The sequence below is a fragment of the Cinclus cinclus genome, chromosome 12, assembly GCF_963662255.1.
Source record: "Cinclus cinclus chromosome 12, bCinCin1.1, whole genome shotgun sequence".
In the NCBI taxonomy this organism is placed as follows: Eukaryota; Metazoa; Chordata; class Aves; order Passeriformes; family Cinclidae; genus Cinclus; species Cinclus cinclus.
Genome location: NC_085057.1, coordinates 1,955,359 through 1,983,021, shown reverse-complemented (window position 1 = coordinate 1,983,021; position 27,663 = coordinate 1,955,359). Strand labels below are relative to the sequence as shown.

General features: G+C 45.3%; 1 protein-coding gene across 1 annotated transcript in view; it reads left to right on the top strand.

The window, feature by feature from the left end:
* Positions 1–6,234: 6,234 nt before the first annotated feature.
* Positions 6,235–27,663, top strand: part of LOC134048938 (contactin-4) — a 97,424-nt gene continuing 75,995 nt past the window's right edge. The window contains exons 1-2 of the mRNA XM_062501038.1: positions 6,235–6,393; positions 21,502–21,597. Coding sequence (XP_062357022.1) covers positions 6,252–6,393; positions 21,502–21,597 — 238 coding nt within the window. The 5' untranslated portion in view covers positions 6,235–6,251. The remainder of the gene's footprint in view (positions 6,394–21,501; positions 21,598–27,663) is intronic.

Below are 27,663 nucleotides of genomic sequence, written 5' to 3'. Positions count from 1 at the left end.
AGATATCCACCCAGGAAGAGCAGGACAGCAGAAGGGGAGAGGGGACATCGGGAGGAGAGGGGACAGCAGAGGGCTCACAGTACCTGCTGGAGACCTGTAGGTGCCACAGAAGGAGCCCAGGCTCCTATCAAGGGGCTGTCCCCAAAGATTCAGAGCTACGAGGCCCTTCCCTGAAAACCACCACTTCATACACTTTTAAAATATCTGTGGTTTATCCTTTTGTCTGTTTTTTTTTTTTTTTTCCTTTGAACAGGAAGCACCTTTAGTGGTTCTTATTCATTGAGAAGTCTACAGAATTAATGCTAGCAGGACTGCACGGTGTAAAATATTCTTTGTTTTAATTCCAAAGCCAAGGGCAGTCCACGTTAACAGAAGTGATAGGGAAGAACTCAGGAGTGAGCCATCCAGTGGAGCCCTTGGCAGCTCAGGAGGATGGAGTGCAGCTGCTCACCTTGAAGAGCTGCTGTGTTCATCAGCCGTGCCCTTGAGCTGTCCTCTCCATTCCACTTCCCACTCCTCTGAAGAGCTGCTCTTCCCAAGGTGCAGTTTTGTCTCGAAGAAATACCAGCTTGTAGCACGGTATGAAAACACCCCAGCACACAGAGCAGGGAGCAATTCCCTCAGCAGCAAACAAGGAAAGGATTTTTCTCATTTATCCTGGATATACTCCAAGAATTCTCTGTTCAGTTTGGTTATTATCTTTCCCTACGGTGTGGAATATTCAATTAAACTTTCTCTCAAATTGGCCATAACTTTCAATGGAAATTAAAGCAGTTCTATTTAGGTACCAGTATCTGTCACCAGGCTTAATGTTCAGAGAGAATAGGAGTGGTTCCACCTGTTTGGTGTGAATTAACCTCGGCTGACATTCCTCATGTTTCAATTCCTCAAAAGCAGGAGAAGATGACAGCATTTAGCATCCAACTGCATGTGCTGGCTCTCAGCTTTGGGGTACTGGAGGGACACAGCAAATATACTCTTCATTTGGAATGTATTCCAATTAATCTGGCTTTTTTTTTTTTTAAATAGGTTTTGTGATTCACTAGGGGGAAAAAATATATATATTGAGCAGAATGTTCTTCTAAATGATCTATCACTTTCCATCCAACACCATATGGACACACACCTCCTCCTGTGGTTAAAGTGCTTCTTTTATTGGGAAATCAACTGAAATTTCCTAGCTCCTGCCTCTTACTGCAAGAAACACACTTCTGTCAGAGGAGGCAGACCCAGAGCAGGAGTACATTTGTTTTATCTGACAAGGAGGGGGAAAAATGCTCTTTGGAACCCAATCTTGTTTGCAGGTTGTCTTAAGCTGAGCGCTGCTCGTGTTCGTTCTGGGTTAACTCGTTTTGGGCTCTTCCAAAGAAATGTAACTCAGAAAAGTAAAATCTGCCTCTGGGAGGGTCTCACCAGTTAGTTTGGCTGGGAAGGTTATTTAGTTTATTATCCTGGACAGTGGGAAATGTGTGAGGAGTGGCAGCAGCTGAGAGTGGTGTAAAGGGGAAATGGGCTAAAATAACTGAGCACTTCCAGGTGTGTCACACAGATATGCACTTTTTCTTGTTCTTTTTTTGATGAAATGACCAAAAAAGAGTCTATTAGACACAATCTGATGAGAAAGGTGAGAGGAAAAACCTCCAAGCACAGCAAAGAGCTTTCTCCTGGCCTGGGTGGTTTCTGTGGAATGAGCTGCTCGTAGTGTTCACCAGTGATAAGCCAAAAAATGTGTTATCACTCTTGGAGTGCAAGTCCCTGGACATTACTGCCACAGAAATAAAGTTACCACTTGGAATTTGCAAAAGAAAGTGTAGAATTTGTACTTCAGAGTTATCCAAATAGCAAAACTTTACCCCCACAAAAGACACTTCAGTAGAGCAAATGCCCTTGGCTGTGCTGACAGTGAACATCTGAGTAACACAACTTAGTCCAAAATGGGCTTTTTCTGGTGCAGGCACTTGTAGTTTCCTGTCTGCAAGAATCTAGATGGCAGCTTGTTTTATTTATTAGTGACTCTTTAGTGCTCTGTGAACCAAACCCTCCTCCTGTGTCAGGTGCTGTGGCTCAGCCCTTATCACCCCGTGCTGGGATCTGGGCTGCAGTGATTTCAATCACACATTAAGGCTGTAGCAAAGCAACTCCACAGGCTGAAGATTAAATAGTTTGGACTTGCTTATCTTGGTTATACACAGGCAGCAATAAGAGGAAGAAGAAAGGCACTCAAAATAATTTTATCTAGCCAGTGTTGTGAGGTTTTTCCTGCTCCTCTGTTCCCCTGATAGCTGCTGCTGCTCTCAGAGTTTCTCCCTGCCTTGCCCGGCTCCCTCTGCTTGAAAGGATTTTTCCACCAGGATTTTCCCTCTTGCTGCCCATCAGGAAGGGTAGGCTTTTTTTTTTTTTTTTTTTTTTTTTGCCATATGAAAGCTAGATGTTGAAGAGTGTCAGCAGCAGGTGGAATATTTAGAAGTGTTTCCATTTGATCTTTCATGAGCTTCTGCTTCAGCTTAAGTAAATTGAGTCATTTAGTGGACAAATCCAGCATTTTAACCTACTTGTGACTATTTCTACCTTTACTTCTCTATCCTGAGTCTGTGTTTTTTAAATTGTAAATGGCTCACTAACTAATTAATTACACAGAGAGGATGTGGTGGTTCTTACACATGTACCTCCCACGGCCTGGTGTGGACCAGTCCCATTAACCCTTGCAGTCCAGGATGCTGCACGTTCACCCCTGCTCCTGCAGCCAGGTGATGTCCTGGACATGTGGAGACACTTCTGGACCCTCGGATTTGTTCCTGTCTCCCACCTCAAGTGGGTGAACTGTTTTACTTTTAATGCAAGCTGTGTTTTCCTGCAATGGGAGGAGGACCAAAGTCTGCCCTTTGGTGTGATGTGATATAAATTGACAGTCTCTAATTGAAATAACAGCAGATGACAGCCCAGGGAGGGGTGTGAGGCAGGGGACAGGCAATCCAACACATCCCTGAGTCAGCAGCTCCCTAACTGCATTATCTGGGATGCTCTGGCTCGTGCCACCATCAGAATCTGTGTTCCTGGGATTTGAGGCAACTCTTCCTCAGGACCTGAGCACTTCTGCATTTTCCAGTGAGAAAACTGGATACATTCAAATAGATTTAAAATCTCTTGCTTTCAAAGCCACTGGTACAGTTCTCAGAGCTGTAATCTGTATGGGTCAGGCTATAATGCTCTTTCTTAGTGTGAATGAGACTGCTCAGGGAGTGCAGCAGCCCTGGCCCTCAGGAACAAGTCTGGATGCCACAATCCAGTCCCTTATGCTTTATGGCTATTATTATCTTTTCCCACCAGCACCATGAGTTGCACATGGGTGTAATTTAAAGCTAGAGACAAATGTGAAATGTGTTTTGAATAACAGATGAGTTTCAGCCAGGTATCGTTAGCATTTAATTAAAAATAAAGATAAATACAAGGCCTGGGGCCGTGAGCTTGGTGCATCCTGTGTTCAGGTAGGGCCTGAGGGAGGAGGCACAGGGGAGAGGTGGCTCCTTTCTAATCTCCCTGGCAGAGTTTCTGTGAAATACTTCTGTGGAGTTGACAAAATTTGCTCTCCCTGGAGTGAAGGGCTGTTATTCTGCCCTTAGCAAATCCAGCTGATTTCCCAGTGTCAGGGAATATGAGGGTTATTCCCATTCATTCTCACCTTCCTTCCATCTGGAAGATCCATCATCTTCTGTTCATTCCTTTTTTTTTTTTTTTTTTTTTTCTTTCCCTGTATTTTTGTGCATCCCATCATCTCTATATTTTATTTATTCATTTTCCCTTGACCTCCTATAGCCACAAATTTCCTGTATCCCCATCCAGGTGGGCTCCCAGCAGCCTGATTGAATTCTGTGTTCACATCCCTGCAAGTCCCTGCGCACTGAAAGAACAGAGTCTGCTGTAGACAGGGCAGCAAAAGGTTGGAAGGTGATTTAAAAATGTTAAATCAAGGCTCCTTCCAGTTAGCTGAAAGACTTTGTGGCTGTGAGCACTTCCACTGTGTCTTTACTTGCACTGAACTTAGAGGAGCAGCCAGACATTGACACTGATGAGAGGAAAAGTCTCAGTGAAATCAAGATAGCTGATCTTTTCAGGTGGGAAAAGTTGGTTTCTTTTGTGTTCTGAACAGCCACTGTGGAGATAAAACTGTCTGATACAAACAGGATGGAGAGCAGTGAATTTAGTCAGAGCTTTCTGTGGGTGTTTTGTGCAGTGTCAGTGAATTTCCTGAAATTCAGTGCTTGCTGCAAAGGGGACGAGCTGCACCTCAGGGAAGTGAGCAGCTCCCACCCTCAGCTCCAGGTCTGAGAGAGGATAAATTGAGAAGGTGACAACAGAAGGTGGTTGAGGAGAGAGGAAAGGAGATATGAAGGAGTTAACAGCTCCAAAAAAATCGAAGTATATTTTTAAAATGAAGAAGGAAAGTCAGCACGAGGGAGGCTCCCATCAGGAACTGCCAACCTCAGAGTGTGCTGGATTGCTGGGAAATGACTCCTGAGCTCCCTGAAGGTCGTGTCAGGTTGTTTTGCCAAAATATTTTCCCTCTTCTACCTTTATCTAGTGTGAGTTTTTAATGCTCTGAAGGGCACAAGTGTAGAGTGAGGTTCGGTGGCTTTTGGGAAAAAAAAAAATCTGTTATGAACTAAATAAAGCATCATCAGATCTTTTCCAAGGTGAATGACACACAGCCTCTCACTGCTGAGCCTCTATTTTATATTTTAAGCCTGGAAGATGGAGGTTCCATGAGTGACCTGTCCCATTTTCCCTGTCTGATGCAGATGACAACACCCTGCACGGGCCGGTTTTCCTCCAGGAGCCCAACAGCCTCATCTTCCCCTTGGACTCGGAGGAGAAGAAAGTGAAGCTGAGCTGTGAAGTGAAAGGAAATCCCAGACCAACCATTGGGTTTGTTCAATGTTTTATTGCCCTTAGAACCATCCCCCGTGAGCCTTTCTCCTGCCTGTATCAGTGACGTCCCCGGACGCTACCACTGCTCCCCAAAAAATTCCAAAGGGCAGCTCTGGTCCCTCCTCTGTGACCAGGGACAGGATCCAGGGAGTGGCTGGAGCTGTGCCAGGGAGGTTCAGGCTGCATTTTAGGGAAAGGTTCTTCCCCCAGAGGGTGCTGGGCACTGCCCAGGCTCCCCAGGGAATGGGCATGGCCCCGAGGCTGCCAAAGCTCCAGGAGAGTTTGGAAAACCCTCCCAGGGATGGACAGGGTGGGATTGTTGGGGTGTCCTGGCCAGGAGCTGGACTTTGATGGTCCTTGTGGGTCCCTTGCAGCTCAGGATGTTCTGTGATCCTGGAGTGTTAGGAGCAGAGAGAATGGACACCAGGAAAACTCCAGGTATTTCAACTCTACTGCAAAATGTGGACAGGAGTTCTAAAAGGTTACAAAAGGATTATGAATAGTCCTGGCTCTGAGGTTAACCATCCTTTTCCAGGAGCGTGGACAAAGCTGCTCATTTGTTTCAGCTTTAGTAGCTGCTCTGGGATCCTTGCAGGAAGGTGCTGTCCTCCTGCAGAGCTGCTGCTGCTGTAAATCACTGGGGCTGCCCTGCTCTTCCCTTTGGTGCCTCTCTCTGCTCACCAGTAAATGAAACCACTCAGAGTCACCAGGCTCTGTCTCCGTGCTGTCTCCTGACACAGCCAGCCATCCCATGCCATAAAATCCACGGATTCACGGCGCAAACACATCTCCAGAGTTTCTCTGTTCACTCAGGAGGTGAGAGGGGCTGTGCCCCACTCCTTGCTCCATCCAGGAGCTGGAATTCCTCAGTGCCCTGCTTTGTGACATCTGCCAGGAGGGAATTTTTTAAAATTTATAAACAAACAACCAGCAAGTCGGGAGAGGGGAAAAAAATATCCTCAGTGGAGTTGAATGGGTTAGAGATCCTGTCTCAGGGACTTCCCCTTGCCAAGTGATTAATTCCAAAGAGCAGCAGCACCAGCAACTCCAGAAGCATTAATCATTTCAGAGACTGAAATATATGTCAAGGATATTGCTCTTTCAGTTAAATACTGGAATCTTTCAATACCGCTCAGGAAATTTGCATTTTTACTCTGTCTTTTATTTTTTTTTTATTTTATTTTTAATAAGCAGTCAGAGCCCCTCTAAACCCTCCTTTACTTACTTCACACTGCGTTTTCAAAGACCCAAGAGCATCAGCAGAGTTTAACTTTGGCATTCTGTGCTCCAGGTGGAAGTTAAATGGAAGCAGTATTGACGTGGGCATGGATTACCGCTACAGCCTGCTGGAGGGCAGCCTGCTGATCAATAATCCCAATAAAAGCCAGGATGCTGGAACGTACCAGTGTGTAGCAACAAACCCCTTCGGCACGATTGTCAGCAGAGAAGCAAAGCTGCAGTTTGCTTGTAAGTAAGAAGGCACGGTGTGCTGGAAAAACTGGGAGCTGGGTGTGTTTTCCCAGCTTTTCCTGGTGGGTTGTAGTGGGGGGTTTCTCTTAATTCATGCAGTGAGAAAGAAGGGAAATGTGAGTGAGGAATGCACATCTTGAATTATCATTGTTTAGCTGGAATTGTATGGGTTATACAGGGTAAAATGCCTTACTTCTTGGGGGAGAGGTTACCTAGCAAAGGATCTGGCAAATGGGATGTCACCATTGGTTTTTGACCTTTCCTTGGGCAGTTAAAGCTTCAAAATTTTCTAAAGGAGCATAAATCTCCACAAGGGATGAATTCACAGCGATAGATTTCACAAGTCCTGGGTTTCAGTGGTGCATCAGGTGTGGGCACTCTGAGGGTAAAAGGGGAGAATGGGCAGCTCTGTGCTTACTTTGGGTTCAAGCAGAGTTGCAGCTTCTTGTCAAAAGCTGAGGATAAGAAAAGGCAGGATCTTGCTGTTAATTAACATTGTATGGAATTTTGCAAACCCCTTTGGAGCATAAATTCTGTGAGAGTGGGCAGATGACGACCCAGGACCACGAGCCATCTTTTTGCTCTCGTGGTTGTGAAGGCAGAGAATAAATACAGGGGCTTGTTCACCCCTCACCTGTGTGATTTCCTGGGCTGCTGAACTGGGAGGGGCGTGCAGGAATTCCAGCAGGAATATCCTTGCAGGAGTGTGCAGGAGTTCAAGGCAGAGCCTTCCCAGGCATGGAGGTCTCAGAAATGGAGAATGGTGAAATGAAAGGTGCTTTTGGCTGGCTGGGGAGAGAAGCTGATGTGCTCCAGCTACAGAAACGAGAAGATAAAAATGACAATAACCCCCAGGTTCACACACTTGAGAGAGATGATTTGTAATGAGGAATAATACAGAGGGTGAAGTCAAGTCCTCTGTCTCCCCACGTAGTTGACAATAAATTATCCTCCTCCTGTGGCCTGCTGGAGTTTGTCCATGGCTGAAGGTGCTTTTTCCCTGGGGATGGGTAATGAGCAGCTGCCTCAAGACCATTCCCATCCCTCCAGATTTCAGGATGTCAAGGTGATTGCTTCATAAACACCACCTTGGGCTGCTGCTGTCCCAGCAGGCTCTGCCTTCCAGCCCATGGCCATTCCCAGCTCCCAGGAGAGCCTGGGCTGAGCAGCACTCCCAGCAAAGCCCTTCAGCACCCCCTGGCAAGGTCACAGCTTCCCAAAATCCATCGGAGAAGGATGTGCTGGGTACCAGCTAGCAGCTCCTCAAATCTGGGTGTGGGATGAGACAGGAGGATCCTCCCAATCCCTCAGAGGGTGGGAAGGGACTGGAATGGAATTCCCAGAGCAGCTGTGGCTGCCCCTGGATTAATGCAGCTTCCCCAGGACTTTAAGGGAGGTGACAAGAAACACGGAGGGAGACTTTACAAGGGCCTGGAGTGCCAGGACCAGAGGGAATGGCAGGGTTAGATGGGATGTTGGGGAGAAGTTCTTCCTGTGAGCGTGTCAAGGGGCTGGGATGGAATTCCCAGAGCAGCTGGGGCTGCCCCTGGATCCCTGGAAGTGTCCCAGGCCAGGCTGGATGGGGCTTGGAGCAGCCTGGGCCAGTGGAAGGTGTCCCCAGGACAGGAGGTGGGAATGAGATGAGTTTGAAGGTCCTCCCAGCCCAAACCACTGTGGGATTCTCTGATCCTGACAAGTGCAGTAGCCGGGGACAACCTGAGTGGAAACTCATCCTCTTCTCACAGATCTGCTCTGAGAGCACTGGATTTAAAAACAAGCTTGTTCTTTTCCAGTAATGGTGGGGAACTCAGATAAATGGATACATTTTTGACCCCTAGATTATATTTTAGTTGGCTAAAATAGCATAATCATTTTAGAAACTTTTAGATTAAAGAAAAAAAACCCAAAAAACATTAGGGTTTCTCAAGGTGGGCTTTGACAGAACAATTTTTTTGTCTTCTCTAATCAAAAGCATTGCAATGAGAATTAGCTGAATTAGGAAATACAGAGTGATTTAAGTTTATTACAAAGGCTCTTCCTCTAAGGAACAATAGAAGTGGGCATGTATGTGAAGCTTCACCCTTCATCTGAGCAATCCCTTCTTTTCCAGCCTCATCGTGTGTTGGGTGGTTTTTGTTTTATCTCATTTTTATTTCTGAGGAAATGACTGCTGGGTGCTTTGAGAATGATGGTTGGGATTTGAGGGTTTTTTTTCCCCCTCCTTTGAAGAGTTAAATCGTGAATCTTGGGGCATCAGTAATGTGTGTTGTTCTTCAAGGGCTGTGTTATTCTTCTGTAGCCATTTCAGGGAAGATTAAACTGCGATTGAGCCATTCAGCCTCCTGTGGAGGGCAGACAGGGTCAGCAGTTTCATCCTTGAAATATGTATTTAGGTTACAAACTCATTATGATAAAAGTGCCAATATTTCCCCCAAATACTTGCTTTTGATATGTCCTTTTCATTTCAGGTTTGTCCTTTTTTCTTTTTCTTCCTCCTTCTTTTTCCCTTTCTCCTCCACCTTTTTTTGTTTATTTTTTTCCCCCATGTTAGTTGTCTCTTGAAATTGAACATATTTTCACCAAGTGAGGAATCTGCTGTGCCACAGTAACAGAATATGGATTAATGATACCCTAAGCCCTGTGCTTACAGAAACACAGGCTTTCAGAAAATAAAAAAAGCTTTAAACTCTTGAGTATGGATCTAATAATGGCTTTTCCACAAAGATCTAAGGAAATACAGCTGAACTAGATTAAATGTTGTGCTTTTTATTTTAGGGGCTGGGGCTTAGCTTGGTGATTTTATTCACGGTGCCATGGTTTGTGTTGGGAAATAACCCCGGAATCAGTCAGGAGTCCTAGCAGGGAGCTGGCATGTTGGGGTGAGCCCACCCCTTCAGACATGTGATCCAAGTTGGTTTTTGTGGCCCGGATCCTGCTCCCCTTGAGGATGGACAGAAAGCTCCCATTGATTTCTGGTGGCACCAGAGCTGAACCTCACCCCTCCCAAAGTGATGAATTTGCTGCTCGTTCTGCCTGCTCAGCTCCCATCCCTTTGGCAGGACAGGGAGGGTGAGCTCCCAGTGTGTCCTTGCCAAATTGTTCCTGCTGACCACGGAATAATGTACGGACTGGAACATCTCACAGGTGCTGGAAGTTGTTCAGTCACTCTCTGAAATTCCCTGGAAGGACGTGGTGGCAGGGTCAGGGTAGGTCTCTTTGAGGGGACAAATGACAGGACAAGAGGCAATGGCCTCAAGCTGTGCCAGGGAGGATATCAGGAAAAAATTCCTTATTAAATTGTGGTTAACCATTGGAAAAGGCTGCCCAGGGCAGTGGTGGAGTCACCATCCCTGGAACTGCTCAGCCAGTGAGCAGACGTGGCACTTTGTGATGGGGTTTGGTGGCCACGGTGTTTGCTCAAAGGTTGGATTTGACCTTGGGGGTGGTTTCCAACCTCAGCCTCTGATTTGTGCCCACACCTCTGTAGCCATCAGATCACCATGGGAAGTTCTTCTCTAAATCCCCCCTGGAGAAGCTCCTGTTCTGCCCAGCCCTTGCAGACCCCTCTCAGGGGTGAGAGATTGGAGCATTTGGAGATCTGTGAATTCAGATTTAGTTTCATTTGGTGGCCTCTGGTGCTGCTGATCTTCCAGCCTGTCCCAGATGGGCAGCACTGCTGGAAGCAGGTTCAGAGGAAGTGGGACAGCACAAGGTTTCCCTTCTCTTTTAACTCCTGCTAAGGGATGCCCAGGTTGTTCCTGATCGCAGTGGGATGAGCAAGGCAGGACAATTCCTGCTGATTTACGAGTCCTGTAGGAGTGCATTTCTAATTAGAGATAACTTTGAATTTATTTTACCTTGCTGAGGCTGCAGTTTGTGTTTTACTGCCAAAGCTTTGAAACCAGACAGCTTTACACATGTCCCAACCCCAGGGGTCTCCAGGCTGTGTTTGCTCCATCTCCACCTCCACCAGCAGCAGCTGAATCATCCCAAGCATAGGACCAAGCCTCTCCCAACAGATGACCCCTCTCTTCTCCCATGGAGCTGTCCCCAGTGCTCAGAGATGAAATGTTCTCTCCCTGCTGTGATAACTCGACTCAATTTGGCCCTAAACTCCTCAGCAGGATTTGCAGTTTAACCTGAAAATTCACCAAGCTGCTGCCAGCTGCAGCATGCTGGTTTGGAAATAAACCCTCTGGGAGTGGGTGAGGAGCTGGGCAGGAGCTGCTGCCTTTCTCATCAGCACTGATGTTTGTCACATGCTGTTGATTTGGAAATGGGTATCCAAAGAGGAAAATCAAGTTTGAATCAGAGCTGGTTTTCAGTCATATCATTGTTTTGCCCCCTGTTGTTACAAAAACTGCCTGAAAGCAATGTCTGTGAAACAGGAGCTGTTAGAGAAATGGGATCTACTTTTCAGGGGGGGTTTATCTGTGGGAGCCCATGAGGGGAGGATGCCTGATGTCCTTCCCTCTGCTCTGTGCTCAGAGGCCTCTCTGAAATCCCCTTTCCCACCCATGGCCATTTCCCAGGAAGGAGTTTCCCTTGAATATCTAATTTAGCAGATCCATGCTAATGCTGTGGGTGTTTTGAGATGTCCAGGGGGCTGAGGGACCAATTCCAGCCAAGAAACGAGGCCCCAGGGGAGTGGAGGACAATGATTCTGAAGGGAGGTGTCCCCTGGGGATGCTGGAGCAGGAGTGAAGCATCACTGTGCTGCCCCAGGAGGTTAAAAGAAAGAGGAAAGGAAAAAAAAAAAAATTCCTGGTGCTCTTCCTCCTCCCCCTGCAGATGTCCCCAGACAGGTGAAATGTCTGATTTTCAGGGTGGAATTGAGTCTGAGCTGTTTCCCTGTGTCCTCAGTGCCTGAAGAGCAGGGTTGGAGTTGGCTGACCAGGGAAGCAGCCTCCACCTTGCCTTCTGTAGCTTTTCCACCTGGTTATTCATGAGGGATGGTCTTTGGGGGTCCCTTCCTGCTCAGGATATTCTGATTCAATTATAGAAACTCTTTACTTTCTTCCTTGTTACCATAAACATCCTCTGAAGGGAAGGGAATCACGCTGTTGTTTCTAAAAACTGTTCCCCACATACACTTTATTAAAAGAATTCATTTTATAGAAGAGGTGTTTTTTTTTTTTGGTTTGTTTTGTTTTTTTTAAATAATTGTTCAGCATGAACTAGCAGCCAGGACCCAGCACTGCACAGTGCAAAGAGTGGCAGAAAATCCAGTAATAATGTGGTTGCAATGAGAATCCTTTGAGGCTTTGACCTTCCATCCCAAAATAATTTCACTGTGGTGGTGGAAAGAGAAAATTACTCCCAACATCCCACTGAAAAGGTTTTTTTTCAATATTCCCATCACCGGAATGTTTGCTGTTATATCTTTTACATGAGTAAATCCCATAATTTTCACTGTTAGTTGCTAAGGAACACATTGTTATGGCTGCTCAAAGTCTTTACTGGGAAACCCTCATTGCCCTCGAGTGCATTCATTTTATCTTTTGGTGACTAAATTGTCAAGGAAGTCACTCTTTCAACAACAATTACTAATAATATATATATTTTTTTTTTTTGGGGGGGGGGGGGGGAGAAGTTTACTGAATTACAAACAAACAAACCCACAGCCCCAGGGGTTGATCCGTGTGTTCAGCACACAGATGGAAGAATTTCCACAGGGATCACTAAAGTCTGGGGGTTGATAAGGGATGATGTGTTTTAAACCTTCTGGAAATGCAGGAGCCAGGGCAGGTTTTTGGGAGGCAGCTGGGATGGTTGGTGTGCCTGGCTCTGCTCATCCTCCTCGGGAGGTTGATTTCTCCAAGGTTTTACTTTGTGAGGAGCAGAAACCCAGCCCTGCACATTTCCCTGGCTCTGGAGTTTTCCTGTGGAGGAAAAGATCCCTGTGGAGTAGAGGGGGTGGGAATTTCCAGTGTTCTGGGTAGGATCTGCTCACCTGCACTCTGATAATGTGCCTGCCCTCAATCCCCACTGCAGGACCTGCATCCCTGTGCTCCAACACTGCCTTGCACCCCAGGATTGAAATGTCCCACTCAGCTATTTCTCACCCAGATACCCCTTCTGTGATTTTCTTTTTTTTTTTTTGGTGTTGTTTTCAGAACCTGGACTTCAAATCCCCAGCTTTTCCCACTTCTTCATTCCCTTTTTGCTGGCATTTTCATCACCATGCTGCCTCCCACACACGGGCACAATTCAGAGTTAACACTCCCAGCCAGCCACTGCATCTTGCTTAGACCAAGGCCCACAGATATGCTTTAAATCATTACATTTTCTTAGTTCTTCTTACATCTTCAGAAATTGATTTTCTTAACGTGACCCAATTTCCCCTGCATCCCCCAGAATCTCACTCTTTTTCTCACTGAAGCCTCTGTGCATCCAGGCATTTGAAGGGTTTTGTTGTGACCTGGAACCCTGCAAATAAAGAGCATTTTGGAGCTGGGATGTGCAGCTCTGCCTTTGCAAAGACCCCGTTTTCCCAGGTTTCCCCTGGGACGTGCCACCCCTGTTTTCCTGGAGCTGTCAGGTTCTGGGAGCAGGGCACAGCCCCGTTGGGGTGCCCCCCAATTCTGCACAGACACAAACCTTTAAATTGTGTGGTTTCCTGCCAAGCGTCAAATCCCTGACTCCTCTCCAGTGCCTTTTCAAGGAAAAAATGCCATTTATATCACATTAATAATCATAGCCCTGCTGCCTTACCCAAAATCAACCCCTCCACCTGCCTGTCCCCCCAGGACTGCGGTTGGTGTGATCTTAACTCAGGAATGAGCACATTTATTTGCATTTTCCCATTTGTTCCCGTGTGCCAGTGTTTCTCTTTGCTGAAATCCTGGCTGAGCCATGCACAGGGCAGCCAGCAGTGTTAGAGATGAGCTCCCAACCTCTGCTTCTTCCCCACAGTCTCTGATGGGTGGAAAACTAGGCTAAGCCTCACGTAAGCTCCTCTTTTTTTCCTTTTTTTTTCTTTTTTTTTTTTTTTTTTTTTGATGAATAGGACCAAGAGGGAGTTTTCAGCAGAGGGTGGATCTATAACCTACTTTACTTTCATCTAGGATTGAAGGACCCTTAAGTCAGAGCAGAAATGGAGGATTTTTACCTGCTTTGTTTCCCCCCCCAGGGTTATAAATAAGCTGAATCCATTATTACTTAAAGCAGTGGCACTTGGAAATTATCAGTGCACGTTGTCCTAAAGCTGGGGATCTCCTAAGCCTGCAGTGTTATTTGGGAAGGAATTTTGGTTTCTGTCTGGAAGGAGCTCTGCAGAGGGCAGGGAGGTGTTGGAGCCAGCTGAGGATCACAGGTCACTCACAACACCACAGTTCCTCTTCTGCTTTAGAAATTCAGGGAAAAACAAGGCACAGGCTTGGCATTTCCCCCCATCTCTTTTCATATTTATTCATTTTGCCTTTAATATGAAAAAATATATATATTCAAAATGCATATATTATTTTTAATATATCTAGGGGATTTATTCTTAAAACTAAACTATGATGTAGGTGCTTTTAAAAAAAAATTAACCCCCAAACATCTTGTAAAAACTGATTTTAGAGTAGAAAGCATCTGTAGAGCTGTGGGGTTATGTTTTCATGGCATTTTCTAATCAGTTTTCATGGTTTGTGTGGCCACTGGCTGGAGAACAGGACAAGAAATCAGGAGGTGGTGTTATTTGCTCTGTTATTAGGAAACTTCTTGTGACACCTCCCCTTCTGCCTCTAAACCTCCTGGTCTGTGAATGAAATAATGCTCTTGACCGAGCCAAAGAAGCAATTTTGATCCTTAGGCTGATCCTGAGGAGTTCTGTATCAATGCAAATCAGTATTTTCTCTAATTGGGTGGAAATAGCAGTTCCAGGAGCCAAGCACAGACTTGGCAAAGGCTGGAGGTGAATTCTGCAGGAAAATTCCTGTTCCTGTTGATGGAATGCAAGAGCAGCGCAGAACAACTTTATCCCAGTGGCTGCTTTACCTTTGTTTAGTCTTTTCTTTCCTGATTTCCCTCTGGAAAGCAAAGCCAGGAGTCAGCATTGGCATGTGGAGGATGGAGGAGCTTTAAATGTGTTTGTGGAAAGTTGTCCCGTGTTGGTTTCCCTGTCTGCAGCAAACATGACTGGCATTTCATTATTCATTAGGCCTGAGAGAGGAACAGAATGGAAAAACAGCAGCACTCTGAGATGCTGCTGAGCACCAAAATGTGCATTTCCATAGGGAGGCTGAAGCTCCAGACTCCTCTGGGGATCAGGGTCTCTGAGGGGTGGGATTTGGTTGGGTTTGTATCAAGGAAAGGGAAATTTTCCTTTGAAACTTTGAAACTTCTGAGTGAGCTTGAGTCACATTATCCAGAAAATCTCTGGCAGCCCCTGGATCCCTGGCAGTGCCCAAGGCCAGGTTGGACACCGGGGCTGGAGCACCTGGGACAGTGGGAGGTGTCCCTGCCGTGGCACTGGATGGGATTTTATGAATTCTGTGACTCAGTGATTGTATTTTACATTACTTCGGGTCTGAATTTGCATTCCTGTCACTGCCCAGAGTGGGGAGGTGCAGAAGAGCCCGTGGGGAACACCTGCAATGCTCAGACATCCCCTGAAAAAGGGGTGCAGCACCTCCTGTGCCCATGGAATTTCTGCTCCCTGCCCACTGCAAAGTCATCTGTGCTGAAGGAAGTCCAAACAGCTTTTTTCCTTCTTTTTTTTTTTTTTTTTTTTCCATCTAGGGAAAGATAAAAAACTTCTGAGAGTGAAATAACCCCATTCGAGTCAACCCAAGGGGAAATGTCTGCCCAGATTTTCTAGATTAAAGTAATAAAATTTTCAGAGTCCTCAGCATTTTGTCTCGAGCAGAGGAGCTGCTTCAAAATAAATGTTTGAAATATTTCCTGTCGAAAGAAGGCAAACAGGCAGTTTTTATGAAGTGGAACATGAAGACAAAAAGGATTTTTTTTTTTTTCCCATAATATCACAGAGAAGAGTAGTTTGATTTTGGAAAAGAAAAATGGATGCCTTGCAGGGATTTCTAAGAGCTCCTGTTTTCCTGGGAATCAGTGGTGTGGAGGAAGGCAGAAAAACCCTAAAAGCCCTGGGGCTTCCTTGCAGCCTGTTTGGAAGCAAGGATTAAAACCCCAGTGAGGGGGAATTTCAGCCACGTGGGGTCAGAAATCAGTCTGGTTCTAACAGAAGGTGGTCAGAAAGACTTGGGAAAATCCAAACAGTTTTGGATTCTGAGAACCCAGATAGAGATGTCCAAGTCCAAGATGATGGAGAGATCAGAGGAGTGAGTGGTAAAGTTACCCAGGCAGTGCCTTGTTAATGCCCTCAGTAATAAAGTCCAAGGAAAAATATATTCCAGCAGGGATAGGGGTGGGAGAAATGCCAAGATATTTACTTCTAAAACTTTTTTTCCCTTTCTTTTCTCCTCGGCGAAGTAGAAGTCCCAGTGAAATTTCTGCTCTAAAGGTCAAATTAGAAAGCTTTCATCCCCTGACTTGTAAACTATTTCTCAAATCAGTGACTCTCGAAATTATTCATTAGAACACCAACTCTTAAACTAAAATACTATTAAGCTCTGTATCAAAGGGGTTTTATTCCAACCCGCACAGCTCTCTCTGTGTGGTCCTGCCACACCAGCAAGGACAGCCTGAAGAACTTCATCTCTGTGTAGTGGTGAAAGGGATGACAGAAAATCCAGCTCTGAAAATCAGGTGCAGATTTTTATAGAGACGGTGTCTGGGGGTGGTGGGGCCATAAATACCAGCAGGTAAATCTTGTCTGTTGTGGGGGCCAGTTAGGAGCTTCCAGCCTTCCTTCCTGTGAGTTCTTCCAACTGGTGCCCTCTCACATCCCAGACGGACTGAGGTGCACTGGGATCCCCTCTCCAAGACTGGTTTTATATTCATATATTTTTATTTTTTTAATTTTTAGCATGTATTTTTCGATTCCCACAATTTGTAGCCAACAGCCAGTGGAGTGGGATTATCATCCCATGCCTCCCCTGTCCACCTGGTTGTGAGTTTTGTCCAGGGCAGGAACCTGGGCTCTGTTGGATGTGGAGAGTTGTGCAAACATGATGAGAATAATTTGGGAAAGGGCATCCAGATATCCCTGAGGGGGAAATTCTTTGCTCAGTCTGAGCCAGGAGGATTTGACCAACCCTTCCATCAGGTTTTTTTTTGTTGGAGATGTCATTTCCAGCCTAATCAGATTCCACTGGGATGAGTCATGTGCCCTTTAATAAAAGGAATAATCTCATTGTCTTCAACTCAAGGACTGGATATGACCTTAAACATCACCTGAAATTTTAGATTGCTGGGATTATTTTAAAATTATAGGATGAGTTTGAGAAGGCAAAGCCCATTATGATCTGTAAATCTCTTTAAGTCATGCCTAAAAATTGGCTTTGGGTGTCTTGGCTTTGTCTGAGCACCCAAGGGGATTGGGCATTTCACATATAAAAAAGGTAATTGCACCTTACCTATCTCATTATTTCCTATTGTGTGGGTGCTTCAAAATCCATTTAATATTAATAAAGGTGGTGTTTTATCCACTCCAGAATACCCCAGATTTCCAGTGAATGTGTGTTAACTTTCTAGTTTATCAGTTCCTAAATTATCAGATTCATTTTTAACCATTCTGTTTTCCTGTGCTCAAAGTACAACCATGCCTCAAGGGTGAAATACCAACCACAACCCCCCATAAAATGCAAGCAGGCTACAAGAACTCCTGAAGTGCTGATTCAAGGATTTGCTGCTCATCTAAGCAAAGTAGCAGTGTCCTAAGCCAAGACTGATTTTTAGTTTGGTAGGAATGGCAGCGCTAATTCCCAGTAATTCCCAGTTGGATGCACAGCTCTGTGGGTATCACCCACCCTTCTCCCTCCCTGTGCTGCTCCAGGGCAGAAACTCTGTGTTCCCTCTGTCCAGGTCCATTGGATATCTCATTTTGTGGGAATAATGATCCCTAGGGATGCAGCTCCTGTGCTCTGGAGGCTCCTTGCTTCCAACATCAACTCAGTTGAGTGATATCAACAATGTGTTATCAAATTCACTTTACAAAACTCTCTAGGGAAAGATTTTTAAGTAAAATCCACTAACATTTTTATTTTTTCCAAGCCTATTAGCTGTGGTTTTCTTTGGCAATTAAAAGCCATTGATGTATAAAGCAGTGATTGATGTGTGTACATTTTTGTTGGAATGTAGTAAAAGCAGAAATCGTTTCATACCAGTTAAACAGAAATAATAGGTGAAAACAGCACTGACACTGCTTTTCTAATCATTAGGAAAAAAAAAACAAAACCAAAAAACCCTGAACAAATGACAAAGGGCTCACTAATGTGAGTTTTTGACAGCGTGTCATTCAAGGCTCTGCACAGCAGAGCTGCCTCCCACATGATACAGTCACAGAAATTGGCTTTTTAAAGGACATGCAGACACCTGCCACCACCAATTTGCATCATTGACTCTTCATCTCATTTTCTATCATATTTTTTGGGTGGTTTTCAATAGCTCTTGCACAGAGGGGTCTCTCCTAATTGCAGCACCGGCGTAATTACGAAGCGTTTTGTGTTCTAAAAAAAAGGCACATGTGGAAAAAAAAATCAAAGCAAAGCATGGAAAGGCTCCTCGGGCAAACAAAGCCAGCAAAACAGAGCTCAGCTTTCACAGAAAATAGGGATCTCTGTCACATCCCCAGTGCCCTGAGCATGGCAGGCTCCTGAGGGAAGTCTTGGTGTTCCAGCCGGGTTCCCAGGGCATGCTGAGTTCAGGAGTTCTGTTCTTTCCATTATGTCTGGTATTTCCATTATTTCTGGTATTTCCATTATTTTTGTTCTTTCCATTATTTCTGGTATTTCCATGATTTCTGGTGTTGTTGCAGCCAGTAATGGGAGCCAAGGGGGGCTGCGTAGCTGCTCTGCTGGAGTAGAAGTCTCACCATGGGACAATCAGTGGATCTGGGAATGATGAGTGGTGTAAATACAAAAATCTGAGGCCAAATTTTGCACTGACCCCACCAGCAGGAGCTGATGTGACATTGTTTGTGTGCCCACCCTTCGATGCCATCTGGAAAATATTTCTTTGAAACTTTGCTTGCCTGGGAGTCACTCAGAAAAAGAATTACTACGTTTCATAAAGCTCAAACCCAAGTAGGTCCTAAGAAAGGAGAAAAAGCTGCAGTTCCTTTTGTTTTGCTTATACCTGAATCTTCTTTGCTGTAAAGACTGATTTTTGTAGACAAAATTTGGGGAAATTTTTCATTTCTCTGGACAACTTGGGTAATTGTCACTGTGCAAAGCCACCTGAGTCGGATTAAAGTTTCCAAATGCCATTTACTGAGATGAACTACCCAGTCCTGAGGGGCTGTGGATCACCTCAGATTGCTTTTATTAAACCCCGTAACAGGTCATTCCATACAATGATACCCTGCCCAAAGTGAGAAGCTGGTGGGCTGACAGCTGCTGCTGGCACCTCCTTTGGGCTTTGGAGCATTTTTGGGGGAACAGGGACCTGTGCCAGCCTGGCGTCACATCCCAGTACCTGCCAAAGCTGTGGCACCGAACATTAAGGCAGAGTTTTAATGGGGGCTACAAAAAAATCTCATTATTCCAGCCAAGCCATTCAAGTCCCCATTAGGGGCTGGGTGTTGGTGTGTGCATTGCACTCCAGTGCATTTCAGAAGCAGATGTCAAGGTTCTGTGCAAATATTAGCTAATTAAAGCTCTTCTGAGGGACACAGCTGAAGAACTTGTCCTCTGAGATGTGCAAACTTTGTCACCGAGAACTGAAGCGACTTTCCCAAAGTCATGCAGCTGCTTTTAAATACATCCAGCTGAAATTAAATAATACATGCCACTTTCTGCTTCTGTGGGTCTGTTCAGCTTGATTTAGAATTGATACTGTCCAGAAAGTGTTTAAAAGGCACCTTAATTCATCCATTAAATAAGGTGTGAGTAGCTGCTACCCACAGTAACCTCTCTGCATTCCTATCACACCCCCCAGATGTATTCTCCTCTTGAAATCACTACTTATTGCTAATTACAAATCCTTCTCTAATGCTGGGGTTACTGGAGCTTACACAATATTTTTCTGTGCTCTTTGGAGTCCTTGGTTTGGTATTGTGAGAATTGTTGGCAGCACATTGATCTCCAGAATTGCAGGTGTTCATATTTTCTTCCTCAATTTTTCCTTTTAATCTGGTAGTTCTGTGGGTTTGTTTGTTAGGGGGTTTTGTTTGTTTTTTGTTTTGTTTTGGTTTGGGTTTTCTTTGTTTTTGGGGGGTTTTGCGTGGTTTTTTTTTGGTTGTTGTTGTTTTTGTGGGTTTTTTTGGTTGGTTATTTGGTTGTTGTTGGGTTCTTTTTGTGGACAAATAAAAACAAAAATCCTCCTCTTCTACCCAGGGATTTTAGGTTTGAGGACAAAGTGAAGTGGAACTTGATGGTGTTGTCACCATGAAGCTGAACCATCCACTCTGCAATTCAAGGATTGCAAGGTGGATCCCAAATGAAGCTCCCCACTAATAAAATCTCCATTATATTATTGTTCATTCCAGTTTAGACTGTGTGAAATAAACCTGTGGCCTTCAGAAAGCACAGGCACAATCATCCTGATGGCTTTGATGAGGCATTAGCCTTTCTTATAATTATCTTAATCTTGTTATTTTACTCAGAGCCAGATTTGAAGCTTACATGAGGCTTTTCAGAGCTGGCTCCTGATGGTTTGCAATGATGAATGCTCAGCTTTGTTTGCTGATTTTGACCATTCTTGCATCATTTCCTAGATGTTCATCCAAGCAGAGTCTGCTTTTCCTGGTAGCAATCCTTTTCTTGTCAATACTGATGTGAAAAATAGCACATTTATTCCTGCAGGCATTATTTGGGCTTTAGGCTGTTACTCCTCTTGCAGCTGTCCTCAGAGAGGATGGGATCCAGCCTTGTGCCCATGTGCAGTCAAAATATATAAAAATCTGGGCACTGGCAGGTGGCCAGAGGAATGTTACAGTAGTTCCTGTAAAATAAAAAAAAAAATAAAAACTTGTAAATTTTATGGGATTTAAGAATGAAAAATTATACCTAATTGATTTTTTTTCTGTTTTTCTTTTATCCTAAGCCAGAAAAGAAAGAGAGAAAGGCCCATAAAGATTTCTTTCCTAAAAAGGGAAACAAAGCAGTGACAACTTTTGTTTTTTAAAATTTATTTATTTATTTATTTATTTATTTTTAAGTGTGTATGCAGAAAACATTTTTAAGAGAGGATAAAAATCAAGGCTCGGTTTTCCATCCTTGTAACCTTATAACGAGGTTCCTAGCAGTTCCTGCTGATAAATATTTATCACCTCTGTGTTTTCTCTGGGTCCCAACTGCACTGACATCAGGTTTGTAATTGCCAAAGCAAGGCTTAGCTACACTGGAAACAAGGGGGGAAATCCTGAGAATTGAAGTGCAGGAAATTGTTAAAGATCAGAGGCTGCCAGAGTGATTCCATGTCTTGGTGCTCTCACAAAGCAGCTGCTGGTGGCAGTCCTGGTGCCACTGCTCAGCTCTGTCACCTCCTCACTTCATTGCAAGACTCTTGAATTCAGTGAGCAGAGGGAGTTTTTGTATTTCTGCAGTGCATGGGCCCTGAGGAGAGGGGAAAAAAGAGAGGTGGAAGGAGGAATTTAATTTAATTCAAGCGCTCTGTGGCTTAACGTGCAGCTGGTGCAAGAGGCTTCCTCGTGGGGAAGGAAGGGTCTCCACACCTGGGCTGGGAGCATCAGCAGCAGGGCTCCTGGAGGGAAACAGCCTGACTTATTTGAGGCAGAAATCCTTCCTAAATTCATACAACAAACCTCCCTCAGCATTACAGGTGCTGGGCTTTTCTCCAGCTGTGTCTGCTGCGGAGGGTAAATCAGCAGCTTCTCCCCCTTTCCAGCATTCCCAGCATCTCTATCATTTCCTGATCCTTCTGTTGATGCTCCTCAGCCTCCTGCTGCCTCACATTCTGCCCAGATTCCCCCAGCCCACCCTCCAAGCTGATATTTGCTTTTTTTTCATCATTTTCCTTTCGTGCTCCTCATGAGGAGAAGCCTTTGGCCATCCTCTAACCGAGTTCTTTCTCTCCTGGCAGACCTGGAGAACTTCAAGACCAGGACGAGGAGCACGGTGTCCGTGCGCCAGGGCCAGGGCATGGTGCTGCTCTGTGGTCCCCCGCCCCACTCTGGAGGTAAAGAACTTTCCTTCTCTTGATTTCAGTGTCTGGCAACGAACTGGGGGGGGTTCCATTCTAAGGGAAGAGAATTCTCAGGATTTTCAGGACGTTTGAAATGAGGAGAAGGTTGTGACCCTGATGGGGGGTGGTGGTGACTGGGGAAGGTCCAGTGGGGGATAAATACAGAGAAATCCATGTTGTTAATCTGAGTGTAAACTTCAGAGATGAGCTGTTGGAAACAAAAGCAATGTCTTCATCTCCTGAAGATGTGACCAAGATCTTGTGCAGCCTTTCTGTTTTGGGGCCTGGGTGTGTCTCCTGGTAAAAAGTTGAAGCTTGCTGACAGAGCCACTTTTGTGCATAATTTTTCATTATTTTATCTTTTTCAAATACTAGTGGCACTATTATTTGTGTCCTGCTACTCAGGGTATGTTCAGACCTCACAGGATTCTGTTTGCTTCAGAGAGGGTGCTACAAATGTTTAGAAACTACCAAGCGATTCTTTCAGTTCAGCACAAACTAATTTTAAATGTGCCAGCTTGTGACTTCCTGAGCGTGTGTGTTGCACTGTTCTGTTCAAGATGTGTCGGGGAGGGGGTGGTTCTGTCAGAATTCCTGCTGGATGCCCTTGGAAGCTCCATGTGTGTGTCGCTCCCCCCCAGGACCCCCACCAGCCACTGCAGCTGGCTCCTTCATCAGGGGCTGCTCGCTCCATCACAACAGCAGAACATCTTCCACGGATCTGTGTCCCTTTTAAAGAAATTTGCAATCCTGCTTTGAGCTCTGTCCGGCCTCATCAGCTGGATGGAAATTGCCTGGTGGACCATGTGCTGCTAGGCTGAGCTTATTGCTCAGGCAGGAGGAGACAGAGGCTTGGGGAGCTCCTGGGCTCGGCTGGCAGAGCTGCCCGTGGGCTTTGTCCCTCCGGGACCCTTCCAGCAGGACTGAGCCCATGGCACTGCCCCTTCCAGCAGTGCTGCCTCCCATTCCTCCAAGGCAGGAGCCCCAAAGGGACTCAGGGGTGCAGGAATTGTGCACATTTGTCTCCTCAGCAAAGCCCTGCTCTGCAGTGGCTGAGTTCCCTGTTTTGCCATAAGAAATCTCCTCCTTGTGTGGAGATAGAGCAGATGGTGGGGGAGTGAGCAGTGAGAAGGGAATGGTTGTTCAGGTGGTTCAGGAGAAGGTTTGGTCTGAGTTTATTTACTGCTGATACAAAAAAAACCCCCTATATTTCCAGAAGGTGCTGGTGTTATTTCCAGCTTTGGTTCAATAACAGGGACAGAGCCTCGTGTGCTGCCTGGGAGGTGAGAGCGTTTCTGGTAATAATTTCCCTCGATCCTTTGGGTGAGAGATGACTTACCCCGTGACCGCCATCCATGACCTGCTCTTCTGCAGCCAGAAAATTATCCTAATTGTAGCCAGAGACACAATTATTCTGAAGTGACGCTCTCCCAGCTCTGTATCACTGTCAGTCTGAACTGACTGTACCACAGCCCGAGCCGGGCTGGTGTCACTGGGCTTGTTCTTCTCTGGCTTGCACACAAAGTGTTTACAGGAAACTCAAAACAGATTAATTCAGAGCACTTGTTCTGCAGGAATTAATCTGCTCTGTGCCAACATTTGCTCTTACTTTTCCTCCTTCCCAAAGTTAGAAATAAGATAAGTTTTAAAAGTCACAACTTCAAATGAATGGTTTTTGGTGACCATCATGTTTCCATCAGCCAGCTCTGCTAGAAGCCCTTGGGTCTGTAGCAGCCACTGCAGAACCCCAGAGCCTTCTCCAGCTCAGCTCTGGGCAGAGGGAGGTTCAGGTGGAATATCAGGGGTCAGGGGAAGCTGCTGCTCATCGGGAATTGCCTGATGTTCCTTCCGTGGGCAGCCCCGTCCCCAGGGCAAAGCAGAGCTGTAGGGATCAGTTCCTTCCAGCCCCCCAAGGTAACACTGCAAGTGTTTAACACTGTGGTGCCACAGGAAAAAAACCTCTTCCGTTTCAAAGTGAAAAATAATCCAGCTCTTTGGAAGTGTGAGTGGTTATAACAGGAGAAAATGCAATTACTTATTTTAGAATCTGATTAGGGCAGCAAACCCAACTTTATCATCCTTGCAAAAAGTCCCTGATGGCTTTAATGACCACTGTTGAAACATAGGACTAATTCTGGGAAAAATATGCTCTCATATTATTGCTTTAAACTTTAGTTTCATATGTGCATTGAAAATGAAGTCTGAAAAAATTATTTAAAAAGCAAAATTATTCAATCTGAGAATTGCCATTGTTTTGCTGATGAAGGTATTCACTAGAATAGTAGAAGCTTGAAAAAAAAACAAAACATCTTGGGCTGATGCTGAGATCTGGGAGAAGAAAAATAGTAAATGAGAAGGAAATTCTTTCCTGCCAGCCATTGTGTCACTGGTTATCTTTGGGTTAAAAATTGTGATTTTATTAAAAAGATGCTGATCAGTGTCCAGACCATTAACCTTTCAGCTGTAGCTCACTCCAATACTTTGCCACTTGGAAATATCCATTTCTGAGGAGCTGTCAGCTAAAAGTGATGTTGGTCTACATACATAAGTTGTTGAGGCTTTCTTTTTATTTTTTCTTGTTAATGACGCCCAATAAAGAGCTTCCTACTGTTCAAACGTTACAGGAAATTCATCCCGAAAATGAGTCCAAATGATGATCAAGTCCTTTCGGCATCAACAAATGGGCTGTGTACAGCTCGCACAGAACAATTTGGGCATTGCCGTGCATTGTCCCAGTTTTTGGTTGGAAATGAGCTGGAAATTTGAGCACATGGATCTGAGCTGCCCCCCAGACTCCAAATGGAAATGGAATGCGTGCTCCGTGCGGCGGGGAGCCGCTGTTTGTCAGGTCACTGCCTTGTGCTGGTACATTCTGTTAAGCAGCATAATGATGTGATGGCCTCCTCTGATGAAGTGCATGCTGAGTGCTGGAGATTTGGAAAATAAATGTTCATCTGCGGCTCGGGAAGCGACTGGGCTGGGAAGTGGAATAAATGCAAATCAAACATTTGCTTCTGCCGCGTATTTTGCGCTCGCAGCAGCGGATTCCCAGCCCCCTGAGACCGGTCCTGCTGTACTGATGACCCCTTTGTCTGGTAGAAATCCCAGTCCTTCTCCTCTCCTTTTTTTGTTTGCCTTCTCCATTTGTTCCTAACGGACTGGTAGAAACCTGCCTTCGTTGTTAGGGTTTTTCTGAGATAATTACCCTGCGCGTGAAGGGTGTTACCTCATTATTTCTGCAGCTTGTTTAATCAAAAGCCCAACAATGGTCTTGTGTCGACCATTCTACCCTGAAACTCCACAGAAGATTTTGCTGAAGAGAAAATATTGGGAACGTGGCACTGGGGCTTGGGTAATGGCACGATGAGCTGCTGTTGGTGTTTGAGTGGACAAAGAGGAAATAGTCAAAAATCCTGAAAGTTTGAGTGTAGCTCAAACTGGGCTTTGGTTTTGGTGCAGACCACCAGGGACTCATGCATGGCCTCAGCATGAGCTGGGCAGTGTCCAGTGATGGAGTCACACAAACAGGTTTGAACAGTGGAGGGGCATCAAAGAGTTTCTGTAATGTTTTTGTTGAGACCCATTTAGGTACCTCAGCCTGTCTTAGGGTGAGTTCTAGAATTTGGATGCCAGAACACAAAGCTCTCCTGCTTTATACTTTCAGAGCCCTGTGAGATCAACCACTGAATCCCAGAGTGGTTTGGGTAGGAATGGACCACCCATTCCTACCCAGAGATCCAGGGGCTGCTCTGGGCACCCTGTGCCAGGGCTGCCCACCCTGCCAGGGAACAATTCCTGCCCAAAATCCCATCAATCCCTGCCCTTGGGCAGTCCTCAGGGTCAACTGCCACTAGAGCAGAGCAGAGGGGAAGAATCCCCTTCCTTGACCATCGGGAGCATTTCAAGCCAAAACAGGAAAAATATCACCAAAGCAGGCTTTGTTTTTTCTTGTGCGTATCTTTCTGCTGTATTTTTAAACCATTTGGAAACCATAAATCCTTTCAAACTGTACAAAGTGTTCAAGTTAAGTTCTTAGTGGAAGTGTTTTCCTTCTGAGGAGCTTTGCGGGGGGAAACACCTTTCCTTGTTTGCTTTTTTTGGTGGTGTTAATGAAATTTGGCAGGATACATTTCTTGTTGAGATAAACTTAATTGAAACAAACAAACAAAAAGCTCCAAAAGCCAAAGCAAACACTCACTCGTGTTTCTCAGGGCTCTGAATCTAAGCTGTGTTCTAGAGGGGATAAGCCTGGGAAGTATGTGGAGGTCACTGTCCTTTTAACTTTATCTCCGGATTTTAAGATAAATATTCTTTTGTGCCGAATAGTTATTTTCCTTTAACTTTGTGGGAGCTGAGCCATTTAGCTGCCACTTTTATTAGATTTCTTTGATAGTCAGGGCAGGGTTAGTTAATATTTTAACAACTACAGTTTTCGAATTCCTTCTAGCATCCCTGGCATTTCTCTGCGAGTCCAGAGGCTAAAAAAAAATACAGTCCTGAAAGGGTTTTCTACTTGACAGGCTGGTAGCACACCCTTCCTCATGCAGAACAAGTGGGTCTGGAAATCCTTCCCCTCCCTTCTCTGGGAAGATAAATGAACTTGTCTTAAGGATTTCTCTCATCCCTCTCCCTGCGAGTTCCTCGTGGTTCATCTTTAGAAAGATCTATAACCATGTTCTCATGACATTTGCCTTTCAGCCCTCGTGGGAAAAGCCTGTGGAGATGGAGCTCTCCAAGTGCTGTGAGAAATGCTGAGTGTATACAGAGGGCTGGTGAAGATGATCTCTCAATTACTCCATTATTTGAATTCTGTGTTCTCATTGCATTCCCTGGTGGTGTATCCTGTTCTGAGACCGCTCTGTCCCTCACTCATTTATTCTCACTCCTAATCTAACTCAGTAATCTGGGCAAGAAATAAACCAGCTGATGACTTTTTTAGATAACAAAGTGCTCAGCTAGGCAGGTGGGAACCCGCTGGTGTTCCCACAGGATGTGCCTCAAAGTTCCTGCTGACCCTGGAACTGAACGTCCCCAGTGATTCCTCTCTCTGAACCTCAATTCCTCAGACACTTTGTCCCCCTGCTCCTTTCTGACCTTCTTGGGAGCTGTGTCCCCTTGAGTGAACAAAGGCAGGATTTCAAGGAAAATCACTTTTCTGTCTGTGCAGTGCCCACGTTCTCAATGCACTTGGAAAATTCCATCTTCCCCAAGAGGAGATTCATGAAAGCTCAGTTGTTCCCATAATTCTTTCCTATTTGATGTCATCACTCCTGATGGAAACCGCCATGGATGGAAACACATCCATGTCCATGAGCTGTGCTGTTGACAGAGAATTATTCCCACATCTTTTCACAGATTGGATGCATTCAGGTTTTCTCATTCTCTCCTGCCTTTCCCCCCCTGCCTGTATCCAGGAAAACTTTTAGTTCTGTTGCACAGCTTAATCAAGTAGAACTAACGAGATTTTAGCATTTGACAGTGGAGATGGCAATTCTGATTCCGTCTCAATCCCAGCCTTTCATGCTGCACGAGCAGTAGTGAAGTGTGGACACCTGAGATGTTTGCAGAAAGCACTTTACCGATTCCAGTGCTGCTAAAACCACTCCTGGGCACAGAAATCATTAGTGGCTGCTCACTTGTCCGCTCACTTTTTCTCTCCTTTTATTATTTCTTTTTTTTTTTTTTTCAAAAGGGATGATGGGCTCTTCATGGGCTGGGAACGGTGAGGATCTTTTGGTTTTCAGGGGGGCTGATGGCCTCTAGTGGGATGAGTGGTTTGAGGGGTTTGTCTTGTAAATAATCCATCCCACAAATCATGTCTCATGTTCCCTCATGTTTGCACAGCCCCCACCAGGCGGTGCAAGGAGGAAGGGGAGCAAACCTGGGAAAAATCAGAACAGTGCAGGAGGAAAAAGGCAATTATCAGGCATTTTTATACGTGATCAGCAAATGGAGCATAGCAGGAATCCTGAAGCATTTAATGTCCTCACTCCACTGCAGTAACCTTAATATTCAGCCTTTTTTTTCCCTGTTTCTTTCAGTATGGGATGCCCAGAGCAT